This window comes from Onychomys torridus, chromosome 14 (assembly GCF_903995425.1).
Source record: "Onychomys torridus chromosome 14, mOncTor1.1, whole genome shotgun sequence".
NCBI classification, from domain to species: Eukaryota; Metazoa; Chordata; class Mammalia; order Rodentia; family Cricetidae; genus Onychomys; species Onychomys torridus.
This window is the reverse complement of record NC_050456.1, coordinates 72767142-72792644: the sequence shown is the minus strand read 5'-3', so window position 1 is coordinate 72792644 and position 25503 is coordinate 72767142. Positions and strand designations below refer to the sequence as shown.

Sequence of the window (25503 nt, the reverse complement as noted above, 5' to 3'; positions counted from 1 at the left end):
TTGTGTCTGCTGTCTGTTGGGAGAACAGACTGACAGGAGATGGTGCTAGTGATTGGAATGATTGAAAATACCCTGAAATGTAGATCGGAAGTTCGTGAGTCTCATGAAAACAGGACCAGTTGGCTGCATGTGGAGGTTGCATGAGAAGGAAGGTCATCTTGGCAAGGTCATAGATGTATTACAGTACAGAGGAAGGCATGCGTGATCTGTAGATACTATCTAGCTGTCACTAGAACAGAAGTTCCATCAGATTGAAAAGAATTATGCAGCAAAGTTGGAAAAGCAGAAAGGGATCCGATGAGTAAAAAGAGTCTTGAAAGCCAAATGGAAGCATCTAATTATCTTGAAGCATTTGTTTCAAAACAGTTTTTCTGATTAGATAAACATAGTTATTCTTTGTTTGGTTTTGAGACAAGGTCTCTTTATATAACCCTGGCTGTCCTGACCTCCAGCTCACAGAGATCTGCCTTCCTTCCCCTCCCATGAGCTGGGATTTAAGGCATGTGCCACAACGCCTTTAGTAGAGAACATAGTTATTTCTAAATTCTGTGAACCTTAATTTAAATATAATAATTGATGGATCTGGGAGAGTTGGTACCTGCCTGAGATCCCAATAAATGGCAGTTAGAGGTAGTGTTAAGAATTTAAGGACAGCTTTGGCTATACATATAGGGCCAGCCTGGGCTATGGGCATCCTGAGAAAATCCATGGTATTATGAAACACTTTTTGTGAAATGTTGCATTCATTGTAAGTTAGGATAAATTTATCTAAGGATATGAACTAAGCTTCCAGCTTACTGTGCACTAAACAGCAGCAGCTGGCCTGAGTAGGAAGGACCCTGACTGCACATGATACACAAGTCTTCAGTGAGCACTGCACACCGATGGGAGTAGGCCTACAGTGCTGTTGACAGGGGTTCAGTGCTTGTCTGGGAGACTCTTACACATTTTTGTGTTCTTCGCCCCACATCATCAGTGGTCCATGGGAAATAATGGAGAAAAAGTGGATAACTCTACTATGCAGCATAAAATGCTCATGGGCAGATTTTTGGTACACATGGCATCGTCTGTGAATTTCATTTTAAGAGAGCTACATGGGAGCAAGTGTCCAGCATAGGTTTCTGGAGCCCAGGAATTAGCTCAGCCACTCCCCCACCCCTCCCTAAGCAGAGGCTCCTGGGGTTTTGGGTGAGGGTCTACTAGATGAGTCTTTTTCCTTCCCTTCGCGGTGTTGCTCAAGAAGTTTCCAAGACTGAGCCCTGTGGACATTTGTCAGTTTCTTCCACCTGCAAAACAGAATCTCGACCAAAATAAACCCCAGTTAATGGGAACAGGTCTTGTTGAGTTCTTGAGCTTCTCCTACACCACGCAACTGGGAAGGAACTGTCTTTACTTTCCTAGAGAACTAACTTGAGGTTGACTGAGGCACTTGTCTGTGCTTTCGAGGTGTTTCTGCCTCTTACTGAGGCGTCTGTGTTACTTTAGCCCTCCCTAAGCTGCAGACTCAGAGGAGAGATGAGAAGTAGGGGAGGTTTTTAGGTGGAAGGCTGAGCATACTGTGTCTGACCTGCAGTCAAGAGGTAGTTGCCAGATGTCTCTGTCTTTGCGTCTAGGTGTCCTGGATGAAAAGTCACACACTCAGGAGCCATGCTGTTCAGACCTCTTCTTGTTCCCAGACGAGAGTGGGAATGTGTCCCAGGAGCCTAGCCCTGCTCATGCCTCCCTCCCTCACCACTTGATTAGTGACCCAGGGACAGGAGCACCCACTGAGAATGACGACTTTTGCATTCTTTTTGCACCAAAAGCAGCCATCCAGGTAATAAATTGATAACACAACTGAAACTTTAAAATAGTGTTACAAATTAAATGGACCAAAGGGCATCTGAAGGTCTTTTGAATCCACAACTCTTCCCACTGCAAAATGACTGCACCCTGTAGTTTACATTAGAACTTTGTAAATGGACATTACACGGCTTCCACAACACACAGCTCAGGAATTCGCACATTTGCACAGTCTTCTACACGGCTAGTGTTCTACATGACTAGTGAAGTGCAGTTGCTGAATGAATGTAAGGGACATTACAGGGATGGCAGGAAGATGGGGTACAGAATGACTAGGAGAACTGAGATGAATGCACACATACAGAACAGCCTAGTAGAGCCTTCATAGGTGACTGTAGGTTCTGAGAACTTTCTGATTTCCAAAAAAACCCAAAAAACCACCAAATATCAAAGCAGCTGAACTTAGAGTAAGCCTGAAATTAGAAACATGATAATTTGATTAGTGTGTTGAAATTTGTCAGGTTTGGGTTTAGAATGCAGTATGACTTTAAACTGTACTAACACACACACACACACACACACACACACACACACACACACACTCACACTACTTTCAGTGATCAAATAGTAAGAGCCAAATTATAAACTTTAGAAATATCCATGAGGTGATTTTTATAGAGCAGATTTTATTTTATGACAATAAAGTACAATATATTATGTGATGATTGATGTCAGAAATAATTTTTTTTTTCCTTTGAGACAGGATTTCTCTGTGTAGTTTTGGTGCCTATCCTGGATCTCACTCTGTAGACCAGGCTGGCCACGAACACAGAGATCCGCCTGGCTCTGCCTCCCGAGTGCTGGGATTAAAGGTGTGCACCACCACTGCCTGGCAAATGTCAGAAATTATTACCCAACCTGGATGTGCTGGTACATCCCTGTAATCCCAGGCCTCAGGAGGCAGGAGGATTGCTACAAGTTCAAAGCCAGCCTCAGCTACTGAACAAGTTTCACACCAATCAGAGCTATAGTATGAGACTCCATTTCAAAGACAACCAATTGTTACACTGTTTCATTATTGAAGTTATTGAAAAGAATGTAGACTGAGGAAAACCTGTTTGGTCTGTGAGGCACACCAGTTTGGTGAGTGAGAGTGCTCCTTGTTGGTGTGTTTCAGGAGAAGGAAGAAGAGCCAGTGATAAAGATCATGGTTGATGACGCGATTGTGATAAGAGACGACTATTTCAGTCTGCCCATTACAAGGATGGATAGCAGCAAAGCTCCACTTCACTTTCCCATCCCCGCCATTCGCTATGTTGTTAAGGAAGTCTCGCTGGTGTGGCATCTTTATGGAGGCAAGGACTTTGCAGCAGTTCCTCCTACTTCTCCAGCTAAGAGTTACATGTAAGTTCATTCCATGGATCAATAGACCTCTCCAAAGAAAAACACATAAAATGTATCTTTTTTCCCCCTTAAGATTTATTTATTTTATGTGTATGGGTATTTTGTGGGGATATATGTCTATGCAGCACATAGGCAGTGCTCACAGAGGCCAGAAAAGGCAGTTGTCAGTTGCTATGTGGGTGCTGGAACTTGAACTCGAGTCCTTTGGAAGAGTAGTCAGTGCTCTTAACCCTGGTATTTATCTTAAGGAAGAATAAATAAATTAGTATTTAAATACGTATTTTAAATGTCACACCTAAAGTTGGCTGTGAACTTACTTGTATTTCTCATGTATTTACTAAAATGTTGACTTAGAAGATTTCCACTAAGCAAGCATTACCCATCATGTGTTTGTTTATGAAAATAAATGATAACCCATTCCTCGCCCTCAGTTTCAAAGGGAGCGAAGGTTATGTGACTGAATGGGGTCCATAAAATGAAGTGAGTGTGTGTCAGGAGGCAGAGTCCATGCTTGCCCGGAGCCCCCAGCATCTAACAGGATATGGAGCAGAGCCAAGTATTTTATTTTATCTTTTAAACTTTTTTTAAAGGCCTGTTGATTTTATGTGTATATTTTGTCAGTGTCTGTGCACCATATGCATGCTTGGTAGTCTTGGGTCAGAAGGGGGAGTTGCATCCTCTGGAAATGCAGTTATGTATGGATGGTTGAACCACCATGTAGGTGCTGGGAACCAAACCCAGGTTCTCTGTAAGAGCAGACAGTGCTCTTAACCTCTGAACCATCTCTCCATCCCCAGAGCTGAGTATTTTTGAATAAGCAAAGCAGTGTTCCATCTCTCCAGTGGGGAGAGAATGAGTAGAAAGTGTAGGTGTGCTGGAGCAAATGTGTCTATGGGATGGGGTGGCATAGAAGCTTCCCAGGCAGAACCATTTGGTACAGCAGTTGAGTACCCTTTTCTGCTTACTGGTTAAATTGCAATGCTTCTGTCCTGAGTTCTATTGTTGACTTGGATTTCTGAGATAAAAGAGAAAGTTACAGAGGCTTCATTCCAATTGTGTTTGGCATCCAACGTCATAATTAGGCTTTGCACATGGCAGTAATAAAATTGCATTTTGAGTATACCCAAATTATAAATAACACATTTCCCCCATGGCATAGGGCCTTCAACCTCAGGCATGGCACATGGTAGGCATGTGCTGTCCCACTCAACTGACTGTGGCTCAGGCAAGCATTGATCTTCCTGCCCCAGCCTTAAGAGTAGCTGGGATTACAGGCCTACACCACCACTCCTGGCTAAGTGGTAAAATGTGATTATAGTAACTCAGTTTGCGGACCATTCTAGTAGTTCTGTAATGTGTTCTCTTTGTTATCTTATTAATTTTTCTGATGTCATTCATTAAAGTGAGTGTTCTTTTAACAAAGAGGGTTTTTGTTGTTGTTTTTTTAATTTTTCCCTCTCTTTCCTTTTTAGTAGTCCCCATAGCTCCCCTTCTCAAACACCTACAAGGCATGGACGTCATACAGTCTGTGGCGGCAAAGGAAGGAACCATGACTTTTTAATGGAAATACAATTAAGTAAGGTAAGATGGTGTTGAAAGGGAAGAAGCACTTCAGTGGATGTATTTATTAGTGAGAGTTTTCTGGTCATAGCCACCCATGAGTCTTGAAGCCTTAGGTCCCTGCCCTCCGGAGTAGAGGTCTCATCTCAGCTTTTGGGTTGATACTCCGAAAAGCCTGAGGTGTTTTTGTTTTCACAGGCCTCCCCTGGAGCAGTGGTTCCCAGAGTCCCCTGGAGGCCTGCCCAGCATCTGGCTTTCTGGTGGGCCACTTGAAGAACCACTGCTCTATTGAATTGCCTGTCTGGGAGGGAGGGCCTGACTTTGGAGTGCACCATGCAGTCCCCTGTGAACGTCTCCAGGCCATAGGCCAGAGCACTGCTGACATTTACGTTGAGTTGATGCTTGGCTTGCTTGCCATGGTAAAACAAAGAGGCTCACAGTCAGCTCTGACGTCAGCTCCAGGGACCCTGTGCCCTCTTCTAACCTGTAGCACAGGTGCTTAGACAAACTCAGCCACACGAATAAAAAAACAGAAAATCTCAACAAAAAGAAAAACGGAGAAGCCAAAGAAAGTCAAGATTGCTGTTTTTCTTGTGTGTTAAGGTGAAGTTTCAGCATGAAGTCTACCCGCCGTGTAAGCCCGAGTGTGAGTCCAGCCTCCTAGAACAACCGGTCTCCAGGCAGGTGTTCATTGTTCAAGATCTTGAAATCCGAGATCGGCTGGCAACATCACAAATGAACAAGTTTTTATACCTGTACTGCAGCAAAGACATGCCTCGGAAAGCTCATTCCAACATGGTAAGATGCCTCAAAGCCTTGCTCTCTTTGTTAGTTCTGGAAAAACGTTTTTATTTGTGTCTAACTACAGGCGAATTAGAGCGGGAGGAATGACTAGAAATGGGAAAAAATGTGTTTCTCAAGTTTTGCGTTCAAGAGTTATTTTATAAACTACATCCTCTATCTATAATTGCTAATATGTCACCCCTCAGATAAAACAGAACCATGTGAAAACAACTGGGACTGCTGTCGGCCCTTTACCCTTAGAAGACTTGAAATGTTCATGAAGTGGGAATGGCAGGCTCCAGACTCTGGGGGTCTGACAGGCCGGCTCTGGACTCTGGGGGTCTGACAGGCCGGCTGTGGACTCTGGGGGTCTGACAGGCCGGCTCTGGACTCTGGGGGTCTGACAGGCCGGCTCTGGACTCTGGGGGTCTGACAGGCTGGCTCTGGACTCTGGGCCCGTGCTCCAGCTCTGGGAGCTCAGGCAGCTCCATTGACCTGAAGCTCCAGTGCTGTCATTTGCTGTGGTCCTCTGAGAGCGTCATATATCCTAAGATTTTCTTGATTTGTGAACAGGCTTTTAGGGAGGAGGATAAAAATAATCTTCCTTTCTTCTTTGACAAGGTCTTACTATCTAGCCCAGGCTGGCCTCAAAACTCAGAATTCTGTTTTTCTCACATAGAAATATGCTTACTTTTTAATTTTTTAAATGAGAACAAGATGATTATGTCTCCAGGGAAACCGTTTTTCCTCTTTCTTGCAGTTGACAATCAAAGCACTGCATGTGCGTCCGGAGTCTGGCAGGTCGCCCCAGGAGTGCTGCTTGAGAGTGTCACTGATGCCACTTCGTCTCAATATTGACCAGGTCTGTGTTGTGTGAACTCTGTGAATATTAGCTGAAGCAAGCAACAGCTGCAGAACACACATAGATAAACCTTTCATAGTTTGGGGGTTGGCATATTTGTAGATAGCATTATTCACTTGCCTAAGTAATACTGATTTTTGATTGTTGTCACTTAAATAAAATTTGGATAATCTATGGCAAGTGACAGGCATCTCAGACATCAGTTGAAATAAATACTCAAACTGTAAACAGAGCAGGCCCAGTCTGAGATCATGTGCAAGAGGAAACTGGGTTTATATATAATGCTTGCGGGTTCTGAGCTGGTCAGTCTTTAGAGTTGTATTTTGTATTATGAAAATATCTTTGATATGCATATTTTTAAAGATTTATTTTTATTTATGTGTGCTCGTGTGTATGTATGTATGTATGTATGTATGTATGTATGTATGTATGTATGTATGTGAGTATTTGCACATATGTGGGCAGGTGCCTACAGAAGCCAAAGAGGGCTTCAGATTCCCTGGAACTGGAGCTATAGGTGTGGTTGTGAGTTGCACAGTGTGGGCCCTGGGATCTGAACTTGGGTCCTCTGCAAGAGTAGCAAGTGCTCTTAACCACTGAGCCATCTCTCCAGCCCCCTTGATATCTCTATTTTAATTCAGTTTATCCATGTGCTGGCTTACTAGAAATATAGTGAAATATTTATGGAGAAATTGATCTGTGGAAATTCCTACCATGAGAAGACTGAGTCAGAGTCACATTTATTGTATGGCATTACCAAACTTAGCAAGCTCTGTTTTTTTAATATTGCTGTGGTTCCTCCTGTAGAACTATAAGGAAAGCATAGTTACTTTAAAGGGGAGAAATATTAATTTTAGGGAAAACAGTGAGGGAAATAGAAATTGTATGGCCACATGGTGTCATCCTACGTCACGGAGTGAGCTTGACATTTAAGTATTTCTTTAACACAGTACTGTTGCTCTACTCTGTATAGAACCTCAGGCCAGGCATAAATGTTTTACAAAGTTTAACATTGAATACCGAGCCTAAATTTTAAATTTTAAATGATTGTGCAAAAATACTCTTCCAGAGTGTACAGATTTTAAGCATGCAGTGGAGGTTGATAGAGTTTTTACTGCAGAGTAGCTGCTTTGTCAGCTGAAATGCCCTGTCTTCTCTACCGTATGTAGTGGGGCCTTACCATCTCCAAACAGCCATCCATCTTTCCCTCACCTCACAGGGCATCTTCCTGGGCTGTGGCTCTGCATAAACGGAAGCGTCTTTGGCTTCCTTCCTCTGAATTGTGTCTGTGAGGTTCAACTGGGTCACCATGCACATGCCCTAGCTTACCCATTTGCCTGCTGGTCTGCACTTTCTTTTAGTGTTCATAAATAAGGCCATTTTGAAGTTGGTATACATGTGTTTGTGGACATATTTTTTATCCCTCTTAGTTATGTGCATGCATGTCTATTTTTACATATATATACTCGTGCATCTACATACATGTAGTGAATAAAAGCAGAATTTCTAGGTCCTTCAGCTACTTGACTGTTTTCCACTAGCAGCCAGTAAGTGTCTGGGTGCTTCTTGTCCTGGCCAAACTTGGTCCTGTCATCTTTTAAATTTTAGATGTTGTATTTAGTGTTTCTCTATCTTCATTTGGAGTTCCTTGATGGTTGGCGATGTGTAGCCTCTTTTCACATTCTTACGAACCATTGCTGTATCTTCTCTTGGGAGATGTCTGTGACTTGCTCTTTTTATAGCAAGACATAAATACTATAATAAAAGAAGCATCGTAAAAAGCCAGGATTTCTTGTGTGTCTTTAGTTTTTTGGTTTTTTTTTTTTTCTCTCTTCAAGAACAGATCTACACTTAATATTTTCCTTTGAACATTGTTGGAGTTAAAACATGTACATTAAACTGTCACCATCTAGTGGTGGTTAAAGAACAGCATTTTATATACTGTTAGCATGCAATGCTGAGTATGATATAAACATGTAATAAGCATGTACAGTGTGAGCAGTGCCACACACATGTACATGTGCCGAGCATGACACAATAATGAACGCTCTGAGCCTGCTATCTGCCTCAGAACCAGGTATTGGTGAACTGTCTCAGACCTCTAGGCACCACATTACCTAGAATGTTGTCACCTGTGTCATTTAAATATACTGTAAATGGGATGGCAGGTAACTAAGTTCTTGGAAACTGTGAGTCAGACTTTTTTGGTGTGAACCAGCATCATGACCCTGTAGCTCACAGTCAACACTGTATTTGGTGCAATGTTAATTTTTTGTAGAATTTAAGGTTTCTGATGAAGGAAGGATGGGAAAGAATGGGCTTAGGCTTTCAAGTTTGTATTTTATGCCATGCATTTGCCAGCTGAGTGTGTGGACCTGGTGGGGTGTTAGCCCAGAGCCAAACACTTTGCTTCTCCTATGTGATTGCAGAAAAGACTACACTGAATGGGCGATTTAGTTTGTGCTTGTTTATTTATTTATTTATTTACTTTTTAAGACAAGTCTTGCTCTACCGTGGCTATTCTTGAGTTCTTAGCAATCCTCCTGCCTCAGCTTCCTATTTATTGGGAAGCTATGTTGGGATTGTGTGTGTGTCCATCACACCCAGCTTCAAATTCCCATTTTGAATATCTTGTTCAATGAAGGAACTGTGTTAAGGCAATATAGTAGTGAATAAAGAAGAAACAAGTTCTAGGGAGTTTAGTGGCACAAGGTAAATATGTATGATGTGCCATCTGCTGTTACTGGTAGTGATGTTACCACTCATGCTAAGAGCAAGTGAGAACATTTTCTTGCAAAGGAAACAAAACTGCACTTTGATTTTGAAATCATTCCTAATTGTTTTGTTTTTGTATTTTGTTTCTGTTTGAGTAGCGTTAGCTGTCCTAGAACTGGTGATACCAACCAGGCTGGCCGCCATATGGACCACTGCTGGGATTAAAGGCCACCACCATTCCTAGCTCTTTCAGTCTCTCTGTTTTGTTATGATGTTTGTGCTTTTGATTTTTCATAGTTGTAGAAAATAATAGGGGTGAGGTTGCATGTGTGTGAAAAGAACAAATGCGTGGTGGAAATGCCACAGAGAAGCGCAGTGACTGCTGTGTGATGGTGAGTGATGGAGACTTAGTTACAGTGACTCCTCTGTTCCAGGACGCCCTGTTCTTCCTCAAGGATTTCTTCACAAGTCTTTCTACAGAAGTGGAGCTCCTGTTGACTCCAGATCCAGAAGGTACTTAGCATGTGCAGGCTGAGGGTTCTGTGATGAGTACGGAGGGCTTGCTGAGGATGGGGTCACTTCCTCAGAATGCCTTTGTAAGCCGAGTAATGCAACTCAGAAATGAGCCTTGTGCCTGGCGTCCACTTCGTGCTGACTCAGCTGCACATGGTGTGGCGTGTTGGTGGTTTTCCCTAGCAACTGCACTACGAGAGGACAGAACTGCACACTGCTAAGCAAAGCTCAAAGTTCACATTCCCAGTTCAGTTTTTACAGAACATAAGAACTTCTCTCCTTTGTGAGGGAAAGAATTGTAAGTCAGCTTATTGCTGAATCAGGACCAGATCCACTTAGGATGATTTTAATTGCTGCATGTGGGTTGTTTTTGAGAATATGCTTGCAGTGCTTGTTCCTATTTGTGTGTGTGCGTTCCGTGTTAGTTAATACAAATGTGTGTATGTAGCAGGAGGATGGAAGGGTGGGAGCAGATCTTCTCTGTAATAGCAGTTGGCTTTGCCCAGGGCAGTGGAGTGCTCAGGCCGATCGGTATTGATTGCCATGGTGCTGACTTCAGATGTGCCCCTCGGGTTTTCAGTTACGAAGTCTCCTGCAGCTGATGTCACCTGCAGTTTGCCAAGGCATCTGAGTACCTCAAAGGAGCCAAATCTAGTAGTTCCTGGGCCCAAACAGCCTTCCCCAAACCATAGTGCCAGTTCCGCGGAGGGGGCTAATGGCCTGGAGGAGAAGGACTTCTCAGCTGAGGAAGCTTCAGTTAGAGACCAGCCTGTGTTTTTTAGGTAAGTGCATTTATTTTGTTAACAAGTGAAGTTCTCATGGATCTGTGAAGGTGGCTCTGGAGTTAAGTAAACTGGTAATCAGGAGGTGACATCAGCGTTCCGTCACAGTGATGTATGAACTCCTGTTACTGTTTGCCGGTGGTCCCTGCCTAACTGTCCCTCCCTTGTTTACACACAGTTGCCCTGATTGCAGGGCTGGTCTGTTACTAGTTCCGTGGTGGGCGTTCCCTCCACTCCCGCTGCCTCTTTCAGGTCTTGGAGTGTGTTTTTACCCCACATGGGGCTGTGCTTGGCCTTTCCACACACACACTGCTTCTTCCCTTCAGCTCAGGCCTCAGTCTGCTCCCATCCTCCTGAGGCAGGAGAGCATTTTGGGAAGCCCAGGTGCCCTGCACACTGCTGCTTCTTGCCTGTGTGGCCAGCTGGCCTCATTCTGGTTTTTTTTCTTCCTTTGCCGAGTGACCAGTTCTTCTTGTCCTCTTTCCCTAGCCATTGTTGGTCAGAATAGTCTTGGCATTTCTAGAAAGAGGAGGGTCAAAGAGCAAGCCCTTGCCCTGTTCTCTATACCTCCCTTTCATTCCAGGGCCCCCAATTTTGCTGTCTTTCTGTGTTGTGAGAGGAGACCTTGGGTGTGGTCCAAGTGGACCATTTTTAGAAATGTCATGTTTTAAAAATGCCGTATATTAATGATGATAGATGTAGAAATAATAGCATATAGGAAAGGAAGGACCACAGATGAAGTGTCTGCTGATTTGTGCCTTAGTGTATTAATTTTAGTGTCCTATTTTGTATTAACCACATATACTTTGCCAGTTCAGCTTTAGTAAGTGTAATCTTGAAAGCAAGAAGTTTGACACTTTGTTTGTATGAAGGTCAGTCTCACTGTGGCCCAGGCTGGCCTCAAACTCTAGATCTTCCTTCCTTAGTCTCCCAGGTAGCTGAGGTTACAGATGTGCCGCTACACCTGGCTCAACAGTCTTTAACTGGAGTAAGACAGACCCCTGTCGTTCTACCTAGGCAGACGTTGATTTTGTATGTTTTTGTTAGGTTATTTGAAATATGGAAAATAGCTTGTAGATTTCCCCTCTATTCTCCTGGAGGGTCCAGAACCCTGGGGTGGTAATGAGTGGTGGTACCGAGTTACTCCTCCACAGATGTAAGTTAATGCCTGGAGAGGTAGCCCGCCGCTCAGCTAGTGGTCTGCCTGCTGACTTCCAGTGATGCCGCCAGAATCACTTCCCTCCCTCTGCAAGTGGCCAGTGCACTCACTGTGTGTTTCATATTCCATCTAGGCACTGTGAAGAGTCTCTGGCTAACTGAATATGTAAATAATCAATTGGTCTGTCTATGAACACATGTATCCCTCGGGGAAGAGAGGTGTGGGAAGGGCCGAGGGAATAAAGGTGTCTGCCCAGGCGAATGGATGCAGATGTGTGTGTCCTCAGAGACAGAGACAAGCTGGGACCCAGGCTTAGACACTGAGCACAATAGATAGCACATTGCCATTTTATTGTGGGTACGGGGCTTTTCTGAGATGGTTTGGTGTTTAACCATTAGTGTTTATTCTGTTGGGGGAAATCATGGTTTGAGTTCTGAACATTAAATTTCCAGTCAGCTGTGGGAAGGCAGCTCACTGTGGCCATATATCAACAGTGTGTAGTTGGAATTTCACCCCAGAATCCCCAGTGTTAGTATATTCACATCTACTTACAAGCATTAACTTCACAAATTCTCACCAAAATGTGCCAGGGTATGCCATTTTTACAGTGATGAAGAACTGAGGCTCAGAGAGCTGAGCCGTCCATACTTGCATCCCGTGTAGTGTTTGGAGCAGGCCAGGCCAGCGCCTGCCTCTGCTCACAGTGAGCAGGGAGGGTCTTCTTGCCTCTCCTGTCTACTTCCTGTTGATGTTTGAGGCCATTTTTATTAATTTGTCCTCTATATGACTTGAATATGTAAACATTTTTTTCTAAGCATAAACATTTAATAAACTAAGAAAAGGCATCTGACATTTAAATACAATAGATAGAATTTATCTGTTTAGTCATAAGCTGGAACTAAAAGACATTCTTTTGTATTTAGGACATAAGATGTACTTGTAATTTACTTTGTGGTTTTGTTTTAATTTTTCTGTTTAACAAGTTAGGTCTCATTTTATGATTAGTAATCTGAATATAATTAACTCCCTTTGTTTCCCCCTCCAGAGAATTCAGATTCACGGCAGAAGTTCCTATTCGGCTTGACTATCACGGCAAACATGTATCAATGGACCAGGTGTGGAAACTTTGCATGAACATGTAATGCAGAAATACCTTTTCAAATGACATTTATTTCCTGTGGAGGGAGGGACTGCATGAGGAAAGGAGGTGCTTGTGTGGAGGTCAGAGGACAGTTTAGAGCCAATTCTCTGTCTACAGTGTGGGACACAGGGAGCCATCTCAACAGTGCTCTCTGTCTGTGTTATAGACAACCCACTCTACCAGCTAATGATGAGCATGTATGAAATCTCACTTACAGGATTTAGCATTTACTTAGAAGCAAGTACAGGCACTGTTTTTCAGGGGTTGGGGATTTAGCTCAGTGGTAGAGCGCTGGGCCCTGGATTCGGTCCTCAGCTCTGGCAAACAAACAAACAAACAAACAAATAAATAAATAAAAATACAGTTTTTCTGTAAATATTTGAAGTATTTGTCTTCATTAAAGAATATTGCAAAGTCAGGTGGTGGAAAATCACTAAGTGGTGGTGGCGCACTCCTTTAATCCCAGCACTCAGGAGGCAGAGGCAGGCAGAGCTCTGAGTTCAAGGCCAGACTAGTCTATAGAGTGAGTTCCAGGACAGCCAGGGCTACACAGAAACCCTGTTTCAAAAAAACAAACAAACAAACAAACAAAGGATTATTGCTTGGACTTCCCCAGTGACAGTCATTAAATGTTGAGTCTCTCCTTAGCTTATGGATTAATTGGCTGCTCTTCCTGTTCCAGGGAACACTGGCTGGGATTTTGATTGGCCTGGCTCAGCTGAACTGTTCTGAGCTGAAGCTGAAGAGGCTCTTCTACAGGCATGGGTGAGTAGATTGACCTGCTTGAGACTTTGAGGTGAGGCACTGAAGCTAGTGTAAGGTAGAGTGGAGTGTTTTCACAAGCAGGCACACCCGCCCTGTGTTTTCTTCAGAGAACGGAGCTTCGGAGGACCCTTACTGATACAGGGCTAATGTTCGTTTTGAGGGAGTAGAAACTGTTGGAACAGAGGAGTATTTTTTGAAAATGTCTTCCCTTCAGGATATTTTAAGATCGATTACTTGCTAAAGTTGTAAATTAGCTCATTCTGTTACGCGGATGCAGGTTCACAGATGTGGTTGTGATTAGTACCCTGTGCCTGAGCCATGGAGAATCAAGAGATAAGGACAGTAGAAGATGCTCACGCATGGGCATTTTCCCAAGCTTTGTCGATCTTTGTTTGTGTGTCTGTTACCTGTCTTCTATCTGACATACACAGATTTAGATTGGGAATTTAGTAGCCCAGTTTTTTATATAAATTTTTTTTTGAGCATCTGTACTATTTTGTCCTTGTAATACAGTTTCCAAACAGGAAAGGTCCTTAAGTATGAACCTCTGTTTCTTCTTTGCATTAACAATCATTTTCTCTAGTTTGCTAGGTATTGACAAATTGTTCTCATATGCAATCACCGAATGGCTTACTGATATTAAGAAGAACCAACTACCAGGAATCCTGGGAGGTGTTGGGCCTATGCATTCACTAGTTCAATTAGGTGGGTTGTCTTTTTAAATCTTTTTGGGGTTACAAATACTTTGAGAGTCTATATAAAGAGCATTTTTCTATAAAACCTACATGCAACCTCACCCCTAGTTTCAGGGTCAGAACCTCCATCCATGGTTGAACTCACTCTCTCCACACACACACACACACACACACACACACACACACACACACACATACACATTTTTCATAATGATTTTATATTGTAATGAAAATATTTTGGATATATCTGGGTTAAAAATATTAAAATTAAGTTTACTTTTTGGAATGGCTGTTAGAACACTTTTTTTTTTTTTTTTTTTGGTTTTTCGAGGCAAAAAAGTAGCTTTGGAGGCTGTCCTGGACTAGCTCTGTAGCCCAGGCTGGCTTCAAACTCAGAGATCCGCCTGCCTCTGCCTCCCGAGTGCTGGGATGACAGGCGTGCGCCACCGCCGCCCGGCTTAGAACACTTTCAGTCATACACATGGCTCAGCCTGTATTTCTGTTGGGAGCCTGGCCTTTGGGGACCTCAGTGAGCATGAGACAAGGAGCCACAGGGTGAGACTCTTGTCACCTACAGTTCTCCTTGTGATTCTGTCTAGTGCAAGGCCTGAAGGACTTGGTGTGGCTGCCAATCGAACAGTACCGGAAGGACGGTCGCATCGTCAGAGGCTTCCAGAGAGGTGCTGCCTCCTTTGGTACCTCAACTGCAATGGCTGCTCTAGAACTCACAAACAGAATGGTTCAAACCATACAGGTACTAGTTCCTGCCTGCCTCATCCAGACACATGAGTCCTGTATAGCAGCTACTGTGAAGATGTGTGAAATGTTGAGGGTAGACATCTCATTTATAACGATTTACTTACTGGCATGCTTAGTTTTGTTTTGTTTCTAGACAAATTCTTGCTCTATAGCCCAGACTATCATAGTTTTGGTCCTCAGCCTTCCCAGTGCTCAGGTGTGCACCACCACACCCCGTTTGGTGCTTTTCAGTTGGTTAGCTAGCTAGTACTGAGCATTTAAGTAACCAAGTTGTGGGAAACCTGCCACGTCTGTTTGCATATTTCAAGAAAATACCAGTCATTAAGTCAGCAGGGGGTTTATTTCACTGATCTATGTAAAAAGATCAGAGCTAAGTTTAAGAACATGTAACGGGTTAAACAGAAGTATTGAAAGTTGCTACATGGGGGTAATAATAAGAGGAAGGGGCTAAGTAGTTCAGCTCGATCCAAATGGGAGTTTGTAACTTGACTGTTCACACTGTGACAGCCCTAAGCTCTTGTTAGAGTGGTTAAGCAGAGGCTCTCTTTATTCCTACAGGAGAGCACTGCCACACTTTGTGCCCAGCTCTCCAGGCTGTCTTCTAATTAATTTCTTCTTTCTGACAAAATGACCCAGGCAGCAGCAGAGACTGCTTATGACATGGTGTCTCCGGGTACACTTTCCATTGAGCCCAAGAAGGCAAAGAGATTTCCTCATCACCGGTTAGCCCACCAGCCAGTTGACCTGCGGGAAGGTGTAGCCAAGGCCTACAGTGTTGTAAAAGAGGTATGTAGAGACTTCAACTGATAACCAGAACTGGTTTGCATGCTTTCCTAGTGTGTTGGTTGGGGTTTCTATTGCTACGATGACACACCATGACCAAAAGCAACTTGGAGAGGAAATGGTTTATTTCAGCTTACACTTCCACGCTATAATCCCATCATTGAAGGAAGTCAGGACAGGAACCCAAACGGCAGAAATCTGAAGCAGGAGCTGATGATACAGAGGCCATGGAGGGGATCTGCTTACTGGTTTGCTCCTTGTGGCTTGCTCAGCCCACTTTTTTATAGAACCCAGGACTACTAGCTTAGGGGTGGCCCCACCCATTAATCACTAAGAAAATGCTCCAAGGCTTGCCTATAGGCCAATCTTATGGGGACATTTTCTCAGTGTCTCTTCTTTCTGTACTCATCATAGGAGCTGTCAAAATGGACCCCAAGAGTTGAGTGTAAGTGACATGGATCCAGACTCCTGTGGAGTTGGACCCTGTCACTGCCCAGCATGTGTCCATGTCTTCAGCCAAGCTAAGCAGTTGTGACAGAGATGGAATGCTGCCGAAGCAGAGTTTTGGGCTGTTTGGGCTCCTACCCATGTTCTCCGGATTTTCTATGTAATCCCATAAAGTGTTCAGTGGCTTTTTATAATTGAATATGTTCCACGGATTTTTTCTAATACATGGCTAGTAATTGTAGACAGAGTACATGCATTCTGAGCACTGAGTGGATCTAAGCTTTCTTGTGCTGCATCAGAGGAATCCTCACTGCCGTCCTCTATCAAGAGGCCCTATTTGCAGAATTGCATTTAGCTGGAGGGATTAATTGGGGCAGAAGTTGCTTTTAGGTATGATGTGTTACTATGTGCTTCCTTGCTTGGAACTAATTAAACTCCATTTTCTGCACAGTAGTATCGTGGAGAAATGCTAAGCCGTGGTGAGTGCCACCTACCTTCACAGTTGGAACCCTGTTAGGTAGCTGAGCGAGGGTGGCTGGCTGTTTTGCTTATTTTTGGTTTGGTCTAGCTGATGTACAGAGTGAAGTGTCAACACCTTAGCTTCTGACCTGTGCTTGTCTCCTCTTTTCTGCCTCCCACCCTCTGCAGGGAATTGCAGACACGGCTCAGACCATTTATGAGACGGCAGCTCGAGAACACGAGAGCAGAGGGGTCACTGGTGCTGTGGGTGAAGTCCTGCGCCAGATCCCACCAGCAGTGGTCAAGCCTTTAATTGTAGCCACTGAAGCAACATCAAATGTGTTAGGTGGCATGAGGAACCAGATCAGACCAGACGTTCGACAGGACGAGTCGCAGAAGTGGCGCCATGGGGAGGACTGACGTGTCCGGTGCGACTCCACAGTGTGTGGAGCTACGAGCAGGCTGGCCTAGTGCGGCTTCCTAGAGGACTTGTTTAATTTATGTGCTCATCTCAGGAACAAAAGCAGTCTTTAGTAAATAATTCAATGTCAAAACACATGCAGCCAAAGCCTTGTGACATTTTAGGGCCTGGCACTTGCCTGCAGGAGTGGCTGGTGGCTGGTGTCATGGTCAGTAGAGATTTGCTGCCATGTTGAATGCTTTGCTTTCATTAAAGTGACTGTAATTGTACTTGTTACTGACAAGATCTCATTGGGAACATCTTTGTAAACAGTGTTGAGTGCTTAAAAAAAAAAGGAAGAAAGAAAAAAGATTGGAGCAATTCCCAAAGTGCCAGGGAGCCCTCTTGTAGTTCTGGGGAGTCGATTTCTCAACTCAGTTTGACCACTTCTGACTCTGTGGGAGAAGCCACAGGGAGAGCGAAGCAGCCAGGCTCCAGTGTCCCATAAAGCGGGCCTCGACTCCCGAGGGACCACCTGCTCAGTCACCTGGACAGTCACAGCAGGTCTGCATGCTGCACTTTATCCTCTGTGTGGGGGTGCGCGTGCGTGCGTGCGTGCGTGCGTGCGTGTGTGCGTGCATGTGTGTGTGTGTGTGTGTGTAGTGTAACACAGATAGGCCATGTTCTCTGTCACTCATAAATATGGATAGAAGTGAAGATGTCTCAGTTTGGGGCAAAGAAAGGTAACTCACATATAGTATGTTTCTGTATCCCAATGCAAGTGAAAATGTGTGCTCTGTGGTGGAGTCTGTGTGTCCATTGTTAAGTACATAGTGTAGACTATTAGGGATGTGTGGCAAGGGACACTGGAAGTGGGCTTTATTCTTAGAAAGTTAAAGACAAATACTCAAAATATGTGCTAGTCAGCTAATTCAAAGTACCATTTTTACTTGGTTAATAATGTACATTTTGATAACATGTCAGGAATGAATAAAGGATTTTTATTTAAAGGTAAGACTGTTGATACTTCCATGAATGTTTTGTTTTTCTGAGAGTGTATTCTTTGATGCAATGTTAGGATTGATGGGATATTTGGAGACACCTCTCAGAATTGATTGAAGTTAGTGTCACTCATTGTTGAGGAGAAAAGGGGTAATTGTTTGTAATCTGCCTAGAGACTCAGCAGAAAAGCAGGACTTTGTATTCATCCCTGTTTGGAGTCACATACTCTCCCCTTTTGGTCTCTAAAGTGTTGGTGGGTATCAGGGTGAACTAAATGCCACAGCTGAGATCTCAGTTTCACCCTCTGAAAGCTGAACAAGAAGGCAGTGCCAACCCCAAATTTAGACTCCAGAGTTTCTAACAGTAGTGTTGTGTATGTCTGCAGAAGCTTGATTCCCTTTCACTGCTGTGAGACTTCAAAGAACAGGCCTCAGGGCAGCTGCTGGCGGCCTCAGGGCCTCACGGTGGGCTCTTCTGTTCTTGTTAAGTGGAGCACGTGTCTGATACGGGCCTGGGCAGACACTGTGAGTAGTAGTGGAATTTGTTGCTGTCCTTCTAATGAAACCTGCAGTGTGTGTTACCTGCCACATTTGGTCAGACTTCACCCCACATCCTTGGTTATGTTCAAGGTCTGTGAGAGTCGGTACACGGAAGTAACATCCCTTTGCCCTCTGATCTGTGTACAGCTCTCTTTTAACTAGTTAAATGAAGCCATGTAAACAAGTGTCTCTATGATGCTCTCTCCTGCTTCTCCCTCTTGTCCTTCTGCACCTTGCCAGAGATGTTGATTCGGTCTCGAGGTCTGTGTGTATTATCGAGACCCTGGTGAGGACCTGTCTGTATTTGAACACTTCTAAGTTATATCTGCTGTATTTTCTTTTATGTTGTGGTGACATGTAGCGTGTTGACATGCTCCTTGGGTTACCTCATCTGCAGTTACCAAGTAAATGACTTCACTTGGCCAAGATATCTCACCTCACTCAGCCCCAGTGTCCCTCTGTAAGTGAAAAAGTGTCTTAGGGCAAAGCTTGTGGAAATTTCTGGGCAATTAGGTCACAGTGGCATAAGCAGAGATAATGGTGTGTGCCTTCCTGCTCAGTAGCGTGCCCAGACCCGTGATGTCAGGCTGGTGGCAATGGACACTATGGCTGTACACACCACAGCAGCTGTGGGCTACTTCAGATCTCTGTTCTCAGAATGACACCTTCCTGATCTGGCAACATGCCTGCATGGTTGAGTCTAGGTTGATAATTCTGACTGGAATAGGCTGCATGTGTCTACCTACTGAGGTCTACACAGAGTCCCCCCAGGAATCAGGGAAGCAGGCTTGCTCAAGATCACTCAGCTGGTCCAGACCCTGCCTCTGTTGCCTATGGCAACAGAGACTGAAGCAATGTAATTGCCAAATGGGACTGACTGGGAACCCTGACTTTTCCTTTATATCTTCACACCCTTTTGCTCTGAGCATGGTATACATAGACATCATAGCAGTAGGAAGTCACTGTAAGGAAAAAAAATCCAAGGAGCAGTGTTTCCAATCACAGTATCAGGGCCCATCTGTTCTGCCTCCTGTCCTGTGTCACTTTGAAGGGCTACTGCAGGGCTCCTATGTGACCTGTCAGCTGTGTCTGCTCCAGTGGCTAGCTGTCCAGAAGCCTTCACCCCTCCCTGGGTGTCCTATGACCCAGGACTGGCACGTGAGTGTTTCCACCATTGGGATTAGAAATGAGGATTCTACCCTGCAATTAATGGCTTTCAGGGTTGACCATTGGTTGTCTTAATTGAAATGATATATATGTAAAACACTGCATAAGAGACTTGGGCCAGTCTGCTTTACTTCTGCCCGAGAGTACAGTCCCTCCGATTCCAGGGTTCTGAGGACAGTAGGAAACACTTCCTCCCTACCTCCCTTCACATCCCATTGGAAATGTAGAGTTTAAAGTCCCTTGGAAGGACTGAACACAGAAGTGATATCCTGTCTGCAGCTAGACAGACCACTTAGTATCAAAGTCAAATACTGATATCCTGTCTGCAGCTAGACAGACCACTTAGTATCAAAGTCAAATACACGTTTGCACCTTAGGAAGATTATTTGTACAGTGTAGAGAAGTATACCGATGATTTCCTTTTTTTTTTTATCAAGAAGTTTTATTTTGGTTTACAGGAAGGTATAGCCACTATTCTTATAAGAATGATAGTATGTCACATGTTAGCCTTTGTGTGGACATTTTCAGGATTGTACTGGGCACACTTACCTTTGAGAGATTCCATGTGCACCATTGCAGGTCAGCCAGAAGTTGTGGATGAGAAATGAGTCTTAGCGTTTCATGTTTTGAATCTTACCATTTCCTGTAGGCACAGGACTCAGGAAGCCGACATTGGCTTTCCCTAAGCATCACTGGGATTGGGCAGTAAGCCTCGGGTTGCTGCCTGTCCACTGCAGTTTAGAAGTGACTGTGTTGTCAGCTGCTCCCTTACACTTGGCACTGTGGGGCTGGGGCTGGCCTCTCCTTTCACAAAGGTGTCTACTCAGCTGTCTCGTGTGCACTTTTCTGGTTGGAAGTGGCTAGCCTTGTTTGTGTAGTCCATTGCTCCCACTGGGCTGCTTGCTTTTTCATGGAGGTTTTTAGGCACCAAGTTCATCTTTTCTGTGGACCCTCACCTGTCTCAGATGTTAAAGCATCTCATCACATGGCCATTGTTTTTGCTGAGAATCCTGACTTTCCTAATTCTGGCAACTCTGGATGTAAATAAGAATATTCCTCTGTACAAGTATTTTTGTGAAAAATGTAACTTGTTAGTGTGACTATTTAAAATACAATGTTAAGAGTACTTGTGAAAAAAAATTAAAATATTTCCTCTTTGTTTTTTGCTTTAAACTCAAGTATTGTGTGTGTTGCTGAGAACCGTTTCCTGAGTCTGCTGGAATCACTTTTGGGGGTGGGTAGACGTCACAAGGATCCATTGTCCTGGCACCTCAAATCTAGTGTTTATATTCCACCAGTATCTGAACTGTATCAGGCTATGATGTTAATGTGTGCCACTCCCACGCTGTTGGTGCTGATGATTTTATTGATTTTATTCATTATCCCTTCAGTGTGGACTTCTGGCAAACACGTTTTTTTTTTTTTTTCCCCCGGTTTTTCGAGACAAGGTTTCCCTGTGTAGCTTTGTGCCTTTCCTGGAACTCACTTGGTAGCCCAGGCTGGCCTCGAACTCACAGAGTTCCGCCTGGCTCTGCCTCCTGATTGCTGAAATTAAAGGCATGCGCCACCACTGCCCTGCGGCAAACACATCTTGTAGTGTCGGCCTTAGGGATATAGATAGATGCTTGGTAAATCTGGAGGAGGAGGAAGATGCATGGCATTTAAATAGACAAATTACTTTAAAAGGGTTTCTGGGGTGGCATGTCTCTTTCTAACCACATTGGCAATCAGGTGAAAGTAACAAGGCAGGCATCACTCATGGCACTTGGAAGGAAGGAAGGAAGGAAGGAAGGAAAGGAAGGAAGGAAGGAAGGAAGGAAGGAAGGAAGGGGCCGTCTATGAATGTACAGATATCAGCCAGGCTTTCCAGTGTGTTCTCATGGAGGAGCCTGTGTGCCCCTGGAAGAGACAGACCAAGAGACCTTGCCTCCTGTGATCCCCTTACCTCTTGCTTTCTTGAACTGCTGTGCATGCATATGAGTGTATGTGTGCTCTCGTGTGCTTATGCATGCATGCATGTGGAAGTCAGAATGGCTTGTGGAAATTGTTCTGGACTTCCACCACGGGAGTTCTGGAGATCGAACTCAGGTTGTCAGGATTCAGGCTTGGCGGCAAGCTCCCTGGTCCACTGAGCCACCTTCCTGGCCCTCTTGAACTGCTGCTAAGAGCAAATCATTTTAATCCCAGCACTTGGTAGGCAGAGGCAGGCGGATCTCAGGAGGCCAGCCTGGTCTACACAGCCAGTTCCAGGATAGCCAGGACTATTACACACAGAAACCCTGTCTAAAAAAAAAAAAAAAAAAAAACCAAATTGAGAAGTTGCCTAAGGAGATGGAACGCTTCACTGCAGGAATCATCAGGCTGATTGAGGTCGAGGACTGGGGAGCCTTAAATGTGAGCTGGGAGGGGCTTGTTTTGTTTTCCTGTCTACTTCCTAGCTGCCCGCTTCCTGGTATGCCTAGAACCTGGTCCTTCAGTCCTGCTGCAGCCTGACAGCAGTGGTTAGAAACACCTGGAGAGTGTCTGTCTGGAAACAAAACTCTCTCCAGTCAGCACATACCAGAATCCAAAAGTGGGTCTAAAGTAGTTTCTCCGGTTCAGCTTGGTATTTGGGGCCACAGTTCCTTGTGGGGAGTAGTCCTGTGTGCTGTAGAATGTCCAGCCGCCTGCCACTAGATAGCAAACAGCTCCCTCTTTCCCCCAGACAAGCCAACCAATGTCTTCTGGAGGGTGTAGGGGGGAATCCTCTCAGAAGTTCAAGTAACTCGTGTGTGGTTGTGTACATCTGTAATCCTAGCACTTTGGAAACGTAAACATTTGGGTATTAAGTTAGCCTGGGCTGTGTAGTTCCAGCCTGGGCTACCTTGTCTAAAATATATATATATATATATATATCAACAATATAAAAACAATAAGCTCTGGTTAAAGGCTGTCCTGTGGAAGGACTGTGCATCCAGAGGGCAGATCCTGTACCATAGAGCAGAGTTTATATGTTTCCCACCTACCCCGAGACACTAGAATTTTTACAGGACCCTGAGTATATAGATAAGTAGGTACATATCTCTATATTTACTAATGATGAGTTATCAGGAAATTTATCTTAAAACCTTTGTTGCACAGCATTTGTGTAATTTATTAAAAGTATTATTTGCATACTAATGAGGTGAGTGTCCTTGTTTACTTTTATATAAAGCAATCTTGACTGAGCATTTGATGCTGCAGAATACAGAGATCGCCTGTCTTCCAGAGTGGATTGGCATTTTGATTTCATAACGCTCAATGCTGAGAACCCTGCTTTGTGTAAATGTTTCGTACAAAGTGGCAGAGCTGTTTAGGACTATTTCAGAAGTACCAAACCAAAATTACATCGAGTTGTTTTTGTTTTGAGACAGGTGGGCTCAGACTCATTAAGTTCAAAGCTGGCTTTGAATGCCTGATCCTTCTGCCCCCCGCCCCCAACCCCAAGTGCTAGGATCACAGGTGTGCACTATAACACCTATCTAGTAATAAATGTTTTTTCTTTTATATTTTATATATATATATATAAAATGTTTTGACGGCCAAGTAACTATCTCCACTTCAGTTTCAAGTTTTACTTCTCCTGCTTCTGGACTGTTTCTTGAAAATCCTTTCTAGTCTTTCATTCTGGATCTTTTTTAAAAAACAGTCTTTAAGTGCTAGCTAGCCTTTGTGTCCTTTGGAGCCAGCTCATCTTGGACTCAGCTGACTCTGAAGACCCCAGAGTCACTTGAAGCTGGCAATTTACCGTATGCTTTCTCGTAACTGCATTTGTCACGTGACTCGCTATAAAAGGGACTGTTAATCCCAAAGGGCAAGAATAAGACCGCTACAATCTTGAGCCAGATTTGCAGCAAGCTTGATTTTTATTAGAGTGCACCCAAGAGCTGGCCAGAGATTGCTTAAGTTGGTTAAAGAGAGCAGTTGCAGATCCTTTTCTTGGGCCCCTTTTAAGTAGAATCACAAACAGTTACAAAGCAGAGTTACTGTACAGAAATACAGAAAAATCTCAAAAACAAAACAAAACAAAAAAACCTACCATGTGGTCGCCATGCTATTAGAGAAGGTAAGTGTATTCTCAAAAACAAGTCAAGGTCATAGGTTGGGGCAGGTCAGGCTCCAGAAAAGACTTAAAAACTGCAGCCCAGCTCTAACAATAAATGGAAACATTTTTATCAGTACAAATGGAGTTAGGCCAGTTCCTTAGGACCAGTGAGGGATGAGATGTGGCAGCTATCTAAATTCTGAGTGGTCTCTGTCAGTGGCCTGAGAAAAACTGTATCTGCCATTGTAAAAACTGTTGGGTCTGGTAGTTGCACAAATACTGAGGACAAGGCCACCAAAGTTAGATGAGCAGAGGCCACTTCATTGTATCACCGTGGGGTACCAGAACTTCTGACTAGTTAGGGCCACCGGCAGGTCGGGTTTTGACACTGTGACCCCGAACAGAGGGAGTAGGTCCTTGTTAAAGCAAGTAGGTGATATAAGGAAGGATTTTCAATTTGAGGTCGTCTTGGGTGATGGTACGTTACAGGAATTTACAACTTGTGATAACAGTTTGCAACTAGTAGTCCAGTTTGTGATAACAAGGTGCTTGTACAAGCTTAATGGGGTTCATAAAAGCACGTTTACACAAGTCTGTGGTGATCTTAACACAGCACTTGACGCAGTTTGGGTCTTATTCTTTAACCAACTGCTCTTCCAACTGCAGAGACTATGGGACAAGGTCATGGAACAGAAGAAGTGAGGTAGGTGGCTAATGTTTTTGAATTATTGTGGACTCCACAAAAAACATTTATGTGTACCTGCTTGTGTGTGCACATGTGTGAGGAAGCCAGAGAGGTTGATGTCAGGGTGTGCATGTATGAGGCAAGTGTTCTTCTTAGTAGTTCTGCAGCTACCTCCCCCCCCCCCTTAAAATGTTTTTAGCCTTGTTGTTGTTGTTTTAGATATTTTTATCTTTTTAAAACTATTTTATGTATATGGTTCCTTTGCCTGCATGTTTGTCTGAGTACCTCTTGCATGCCTGATGCCTGTAGAGGCCAGAAGAGGGTGTCATCCCCTGGAATTGAAGTTACAGATGGCTGCAAGATACCATTTGGGAGCTGGGAATCAAACCCGGGTCCTCTGGAAGAACAGCCAGTCCTTTTAACCACAGAGCCATCTCTCCAGCCTGATTGTGACATTTTCATAGTGTAGACCGTGAATTCTGAGCATAGTCATCTCTGATACACTCTCATTTTTTACCCACTCCTGATAATCTCCTTCCTCATCCCAGCTAGACCCCATTCTCCTTTCATGGTGTGTGTGTGTGTGTGTGTGTGTGTGTGTGTGTGTGTGTGTGTGTGTGTGTGTCTGTGTTGCTTTGCTTACAAGAGCATGGGCAAGGAAGGGTCTGTCTACAGGAGCACAGGTACCTTCTCAACACTGCTGGAGAAAATGTCTCTCCCTCTCCCATCAACCATTAACTGCCAATAGCTGGTTAGGCCGGGCTGGAGAGATGTCTCAGAGGTTAAGAGCACTGACTGCTCTTCCAGAGGTCCTGAGTTCAATTCCCAGCACCCACATGGTGGCTCACAACCATCTGTAATGAGATCTGGTGAAGTCATGCCTGGAAGTCAGCACCCCACACTGCTCTCCCCACTGATTCCCAGTCTTGTGTTCTTTCAGCCCTTACTGGTGATGTTCTCTGAGCATTGGAGGGGGTGATGTAGAAGCCCAATTTATGGCTGGACATTCAACAGTCCTTTATCATGAGTACATCGAGT

General features: G+C 44.1%; 1 protein-coding gene across 1 annotated transcript in view; it reads left to right on the top strand.

Moving 5' to 3' along the window:
• Positions 1-20882, top strand: part of Atg2b (autophagy related 2B) — a 65155-nt gene extending 44273 nt beyond the window's left edge. Inside the window, exons 30-42 of the mRNA XM_036205623.1 lie at positions 1614-1816; positions 2960-3186; positions 4659-4767; positions 5350-5544; positions 6290-6391; positions 9541-9619; positions 10200-10401; positions 12606-12675; positions 13384-13466; positions 14050-14171; positions 14761-14915; positions 15557-15706; positions 16799-20882. Of these exons, the coding sequence (XP_036061516.1) occupies positions 1614-1816; positions 2960-3186; positions 4659-4767; positions 5350-5544; positions 6290-6391; positions 9541-9619; positions 10200-10401; positions 12606-12675; positions 13384-13466; positions 14050-14171; positions 14761-14915; positions 15557-15706; positions 16799-17029 (1928 nt within the window). The 3' untranslated portion in view covers positions 17030-20882. The remainder of the gene's footprint in view (positions 1-1613; positions 1817-2959; positions 3187-4658; positions 4768-5349; positions 5545-6289; positions 6392-9540; positions 9620-10199; positions 10402-12605; positions 12676-13383; positions 13467-14049; positions 14172-14760; positions 14916-15556; positions 15707-16798) is intronic.
• Positions 20883-25503: the final 4621 nt, after the last annotated feature.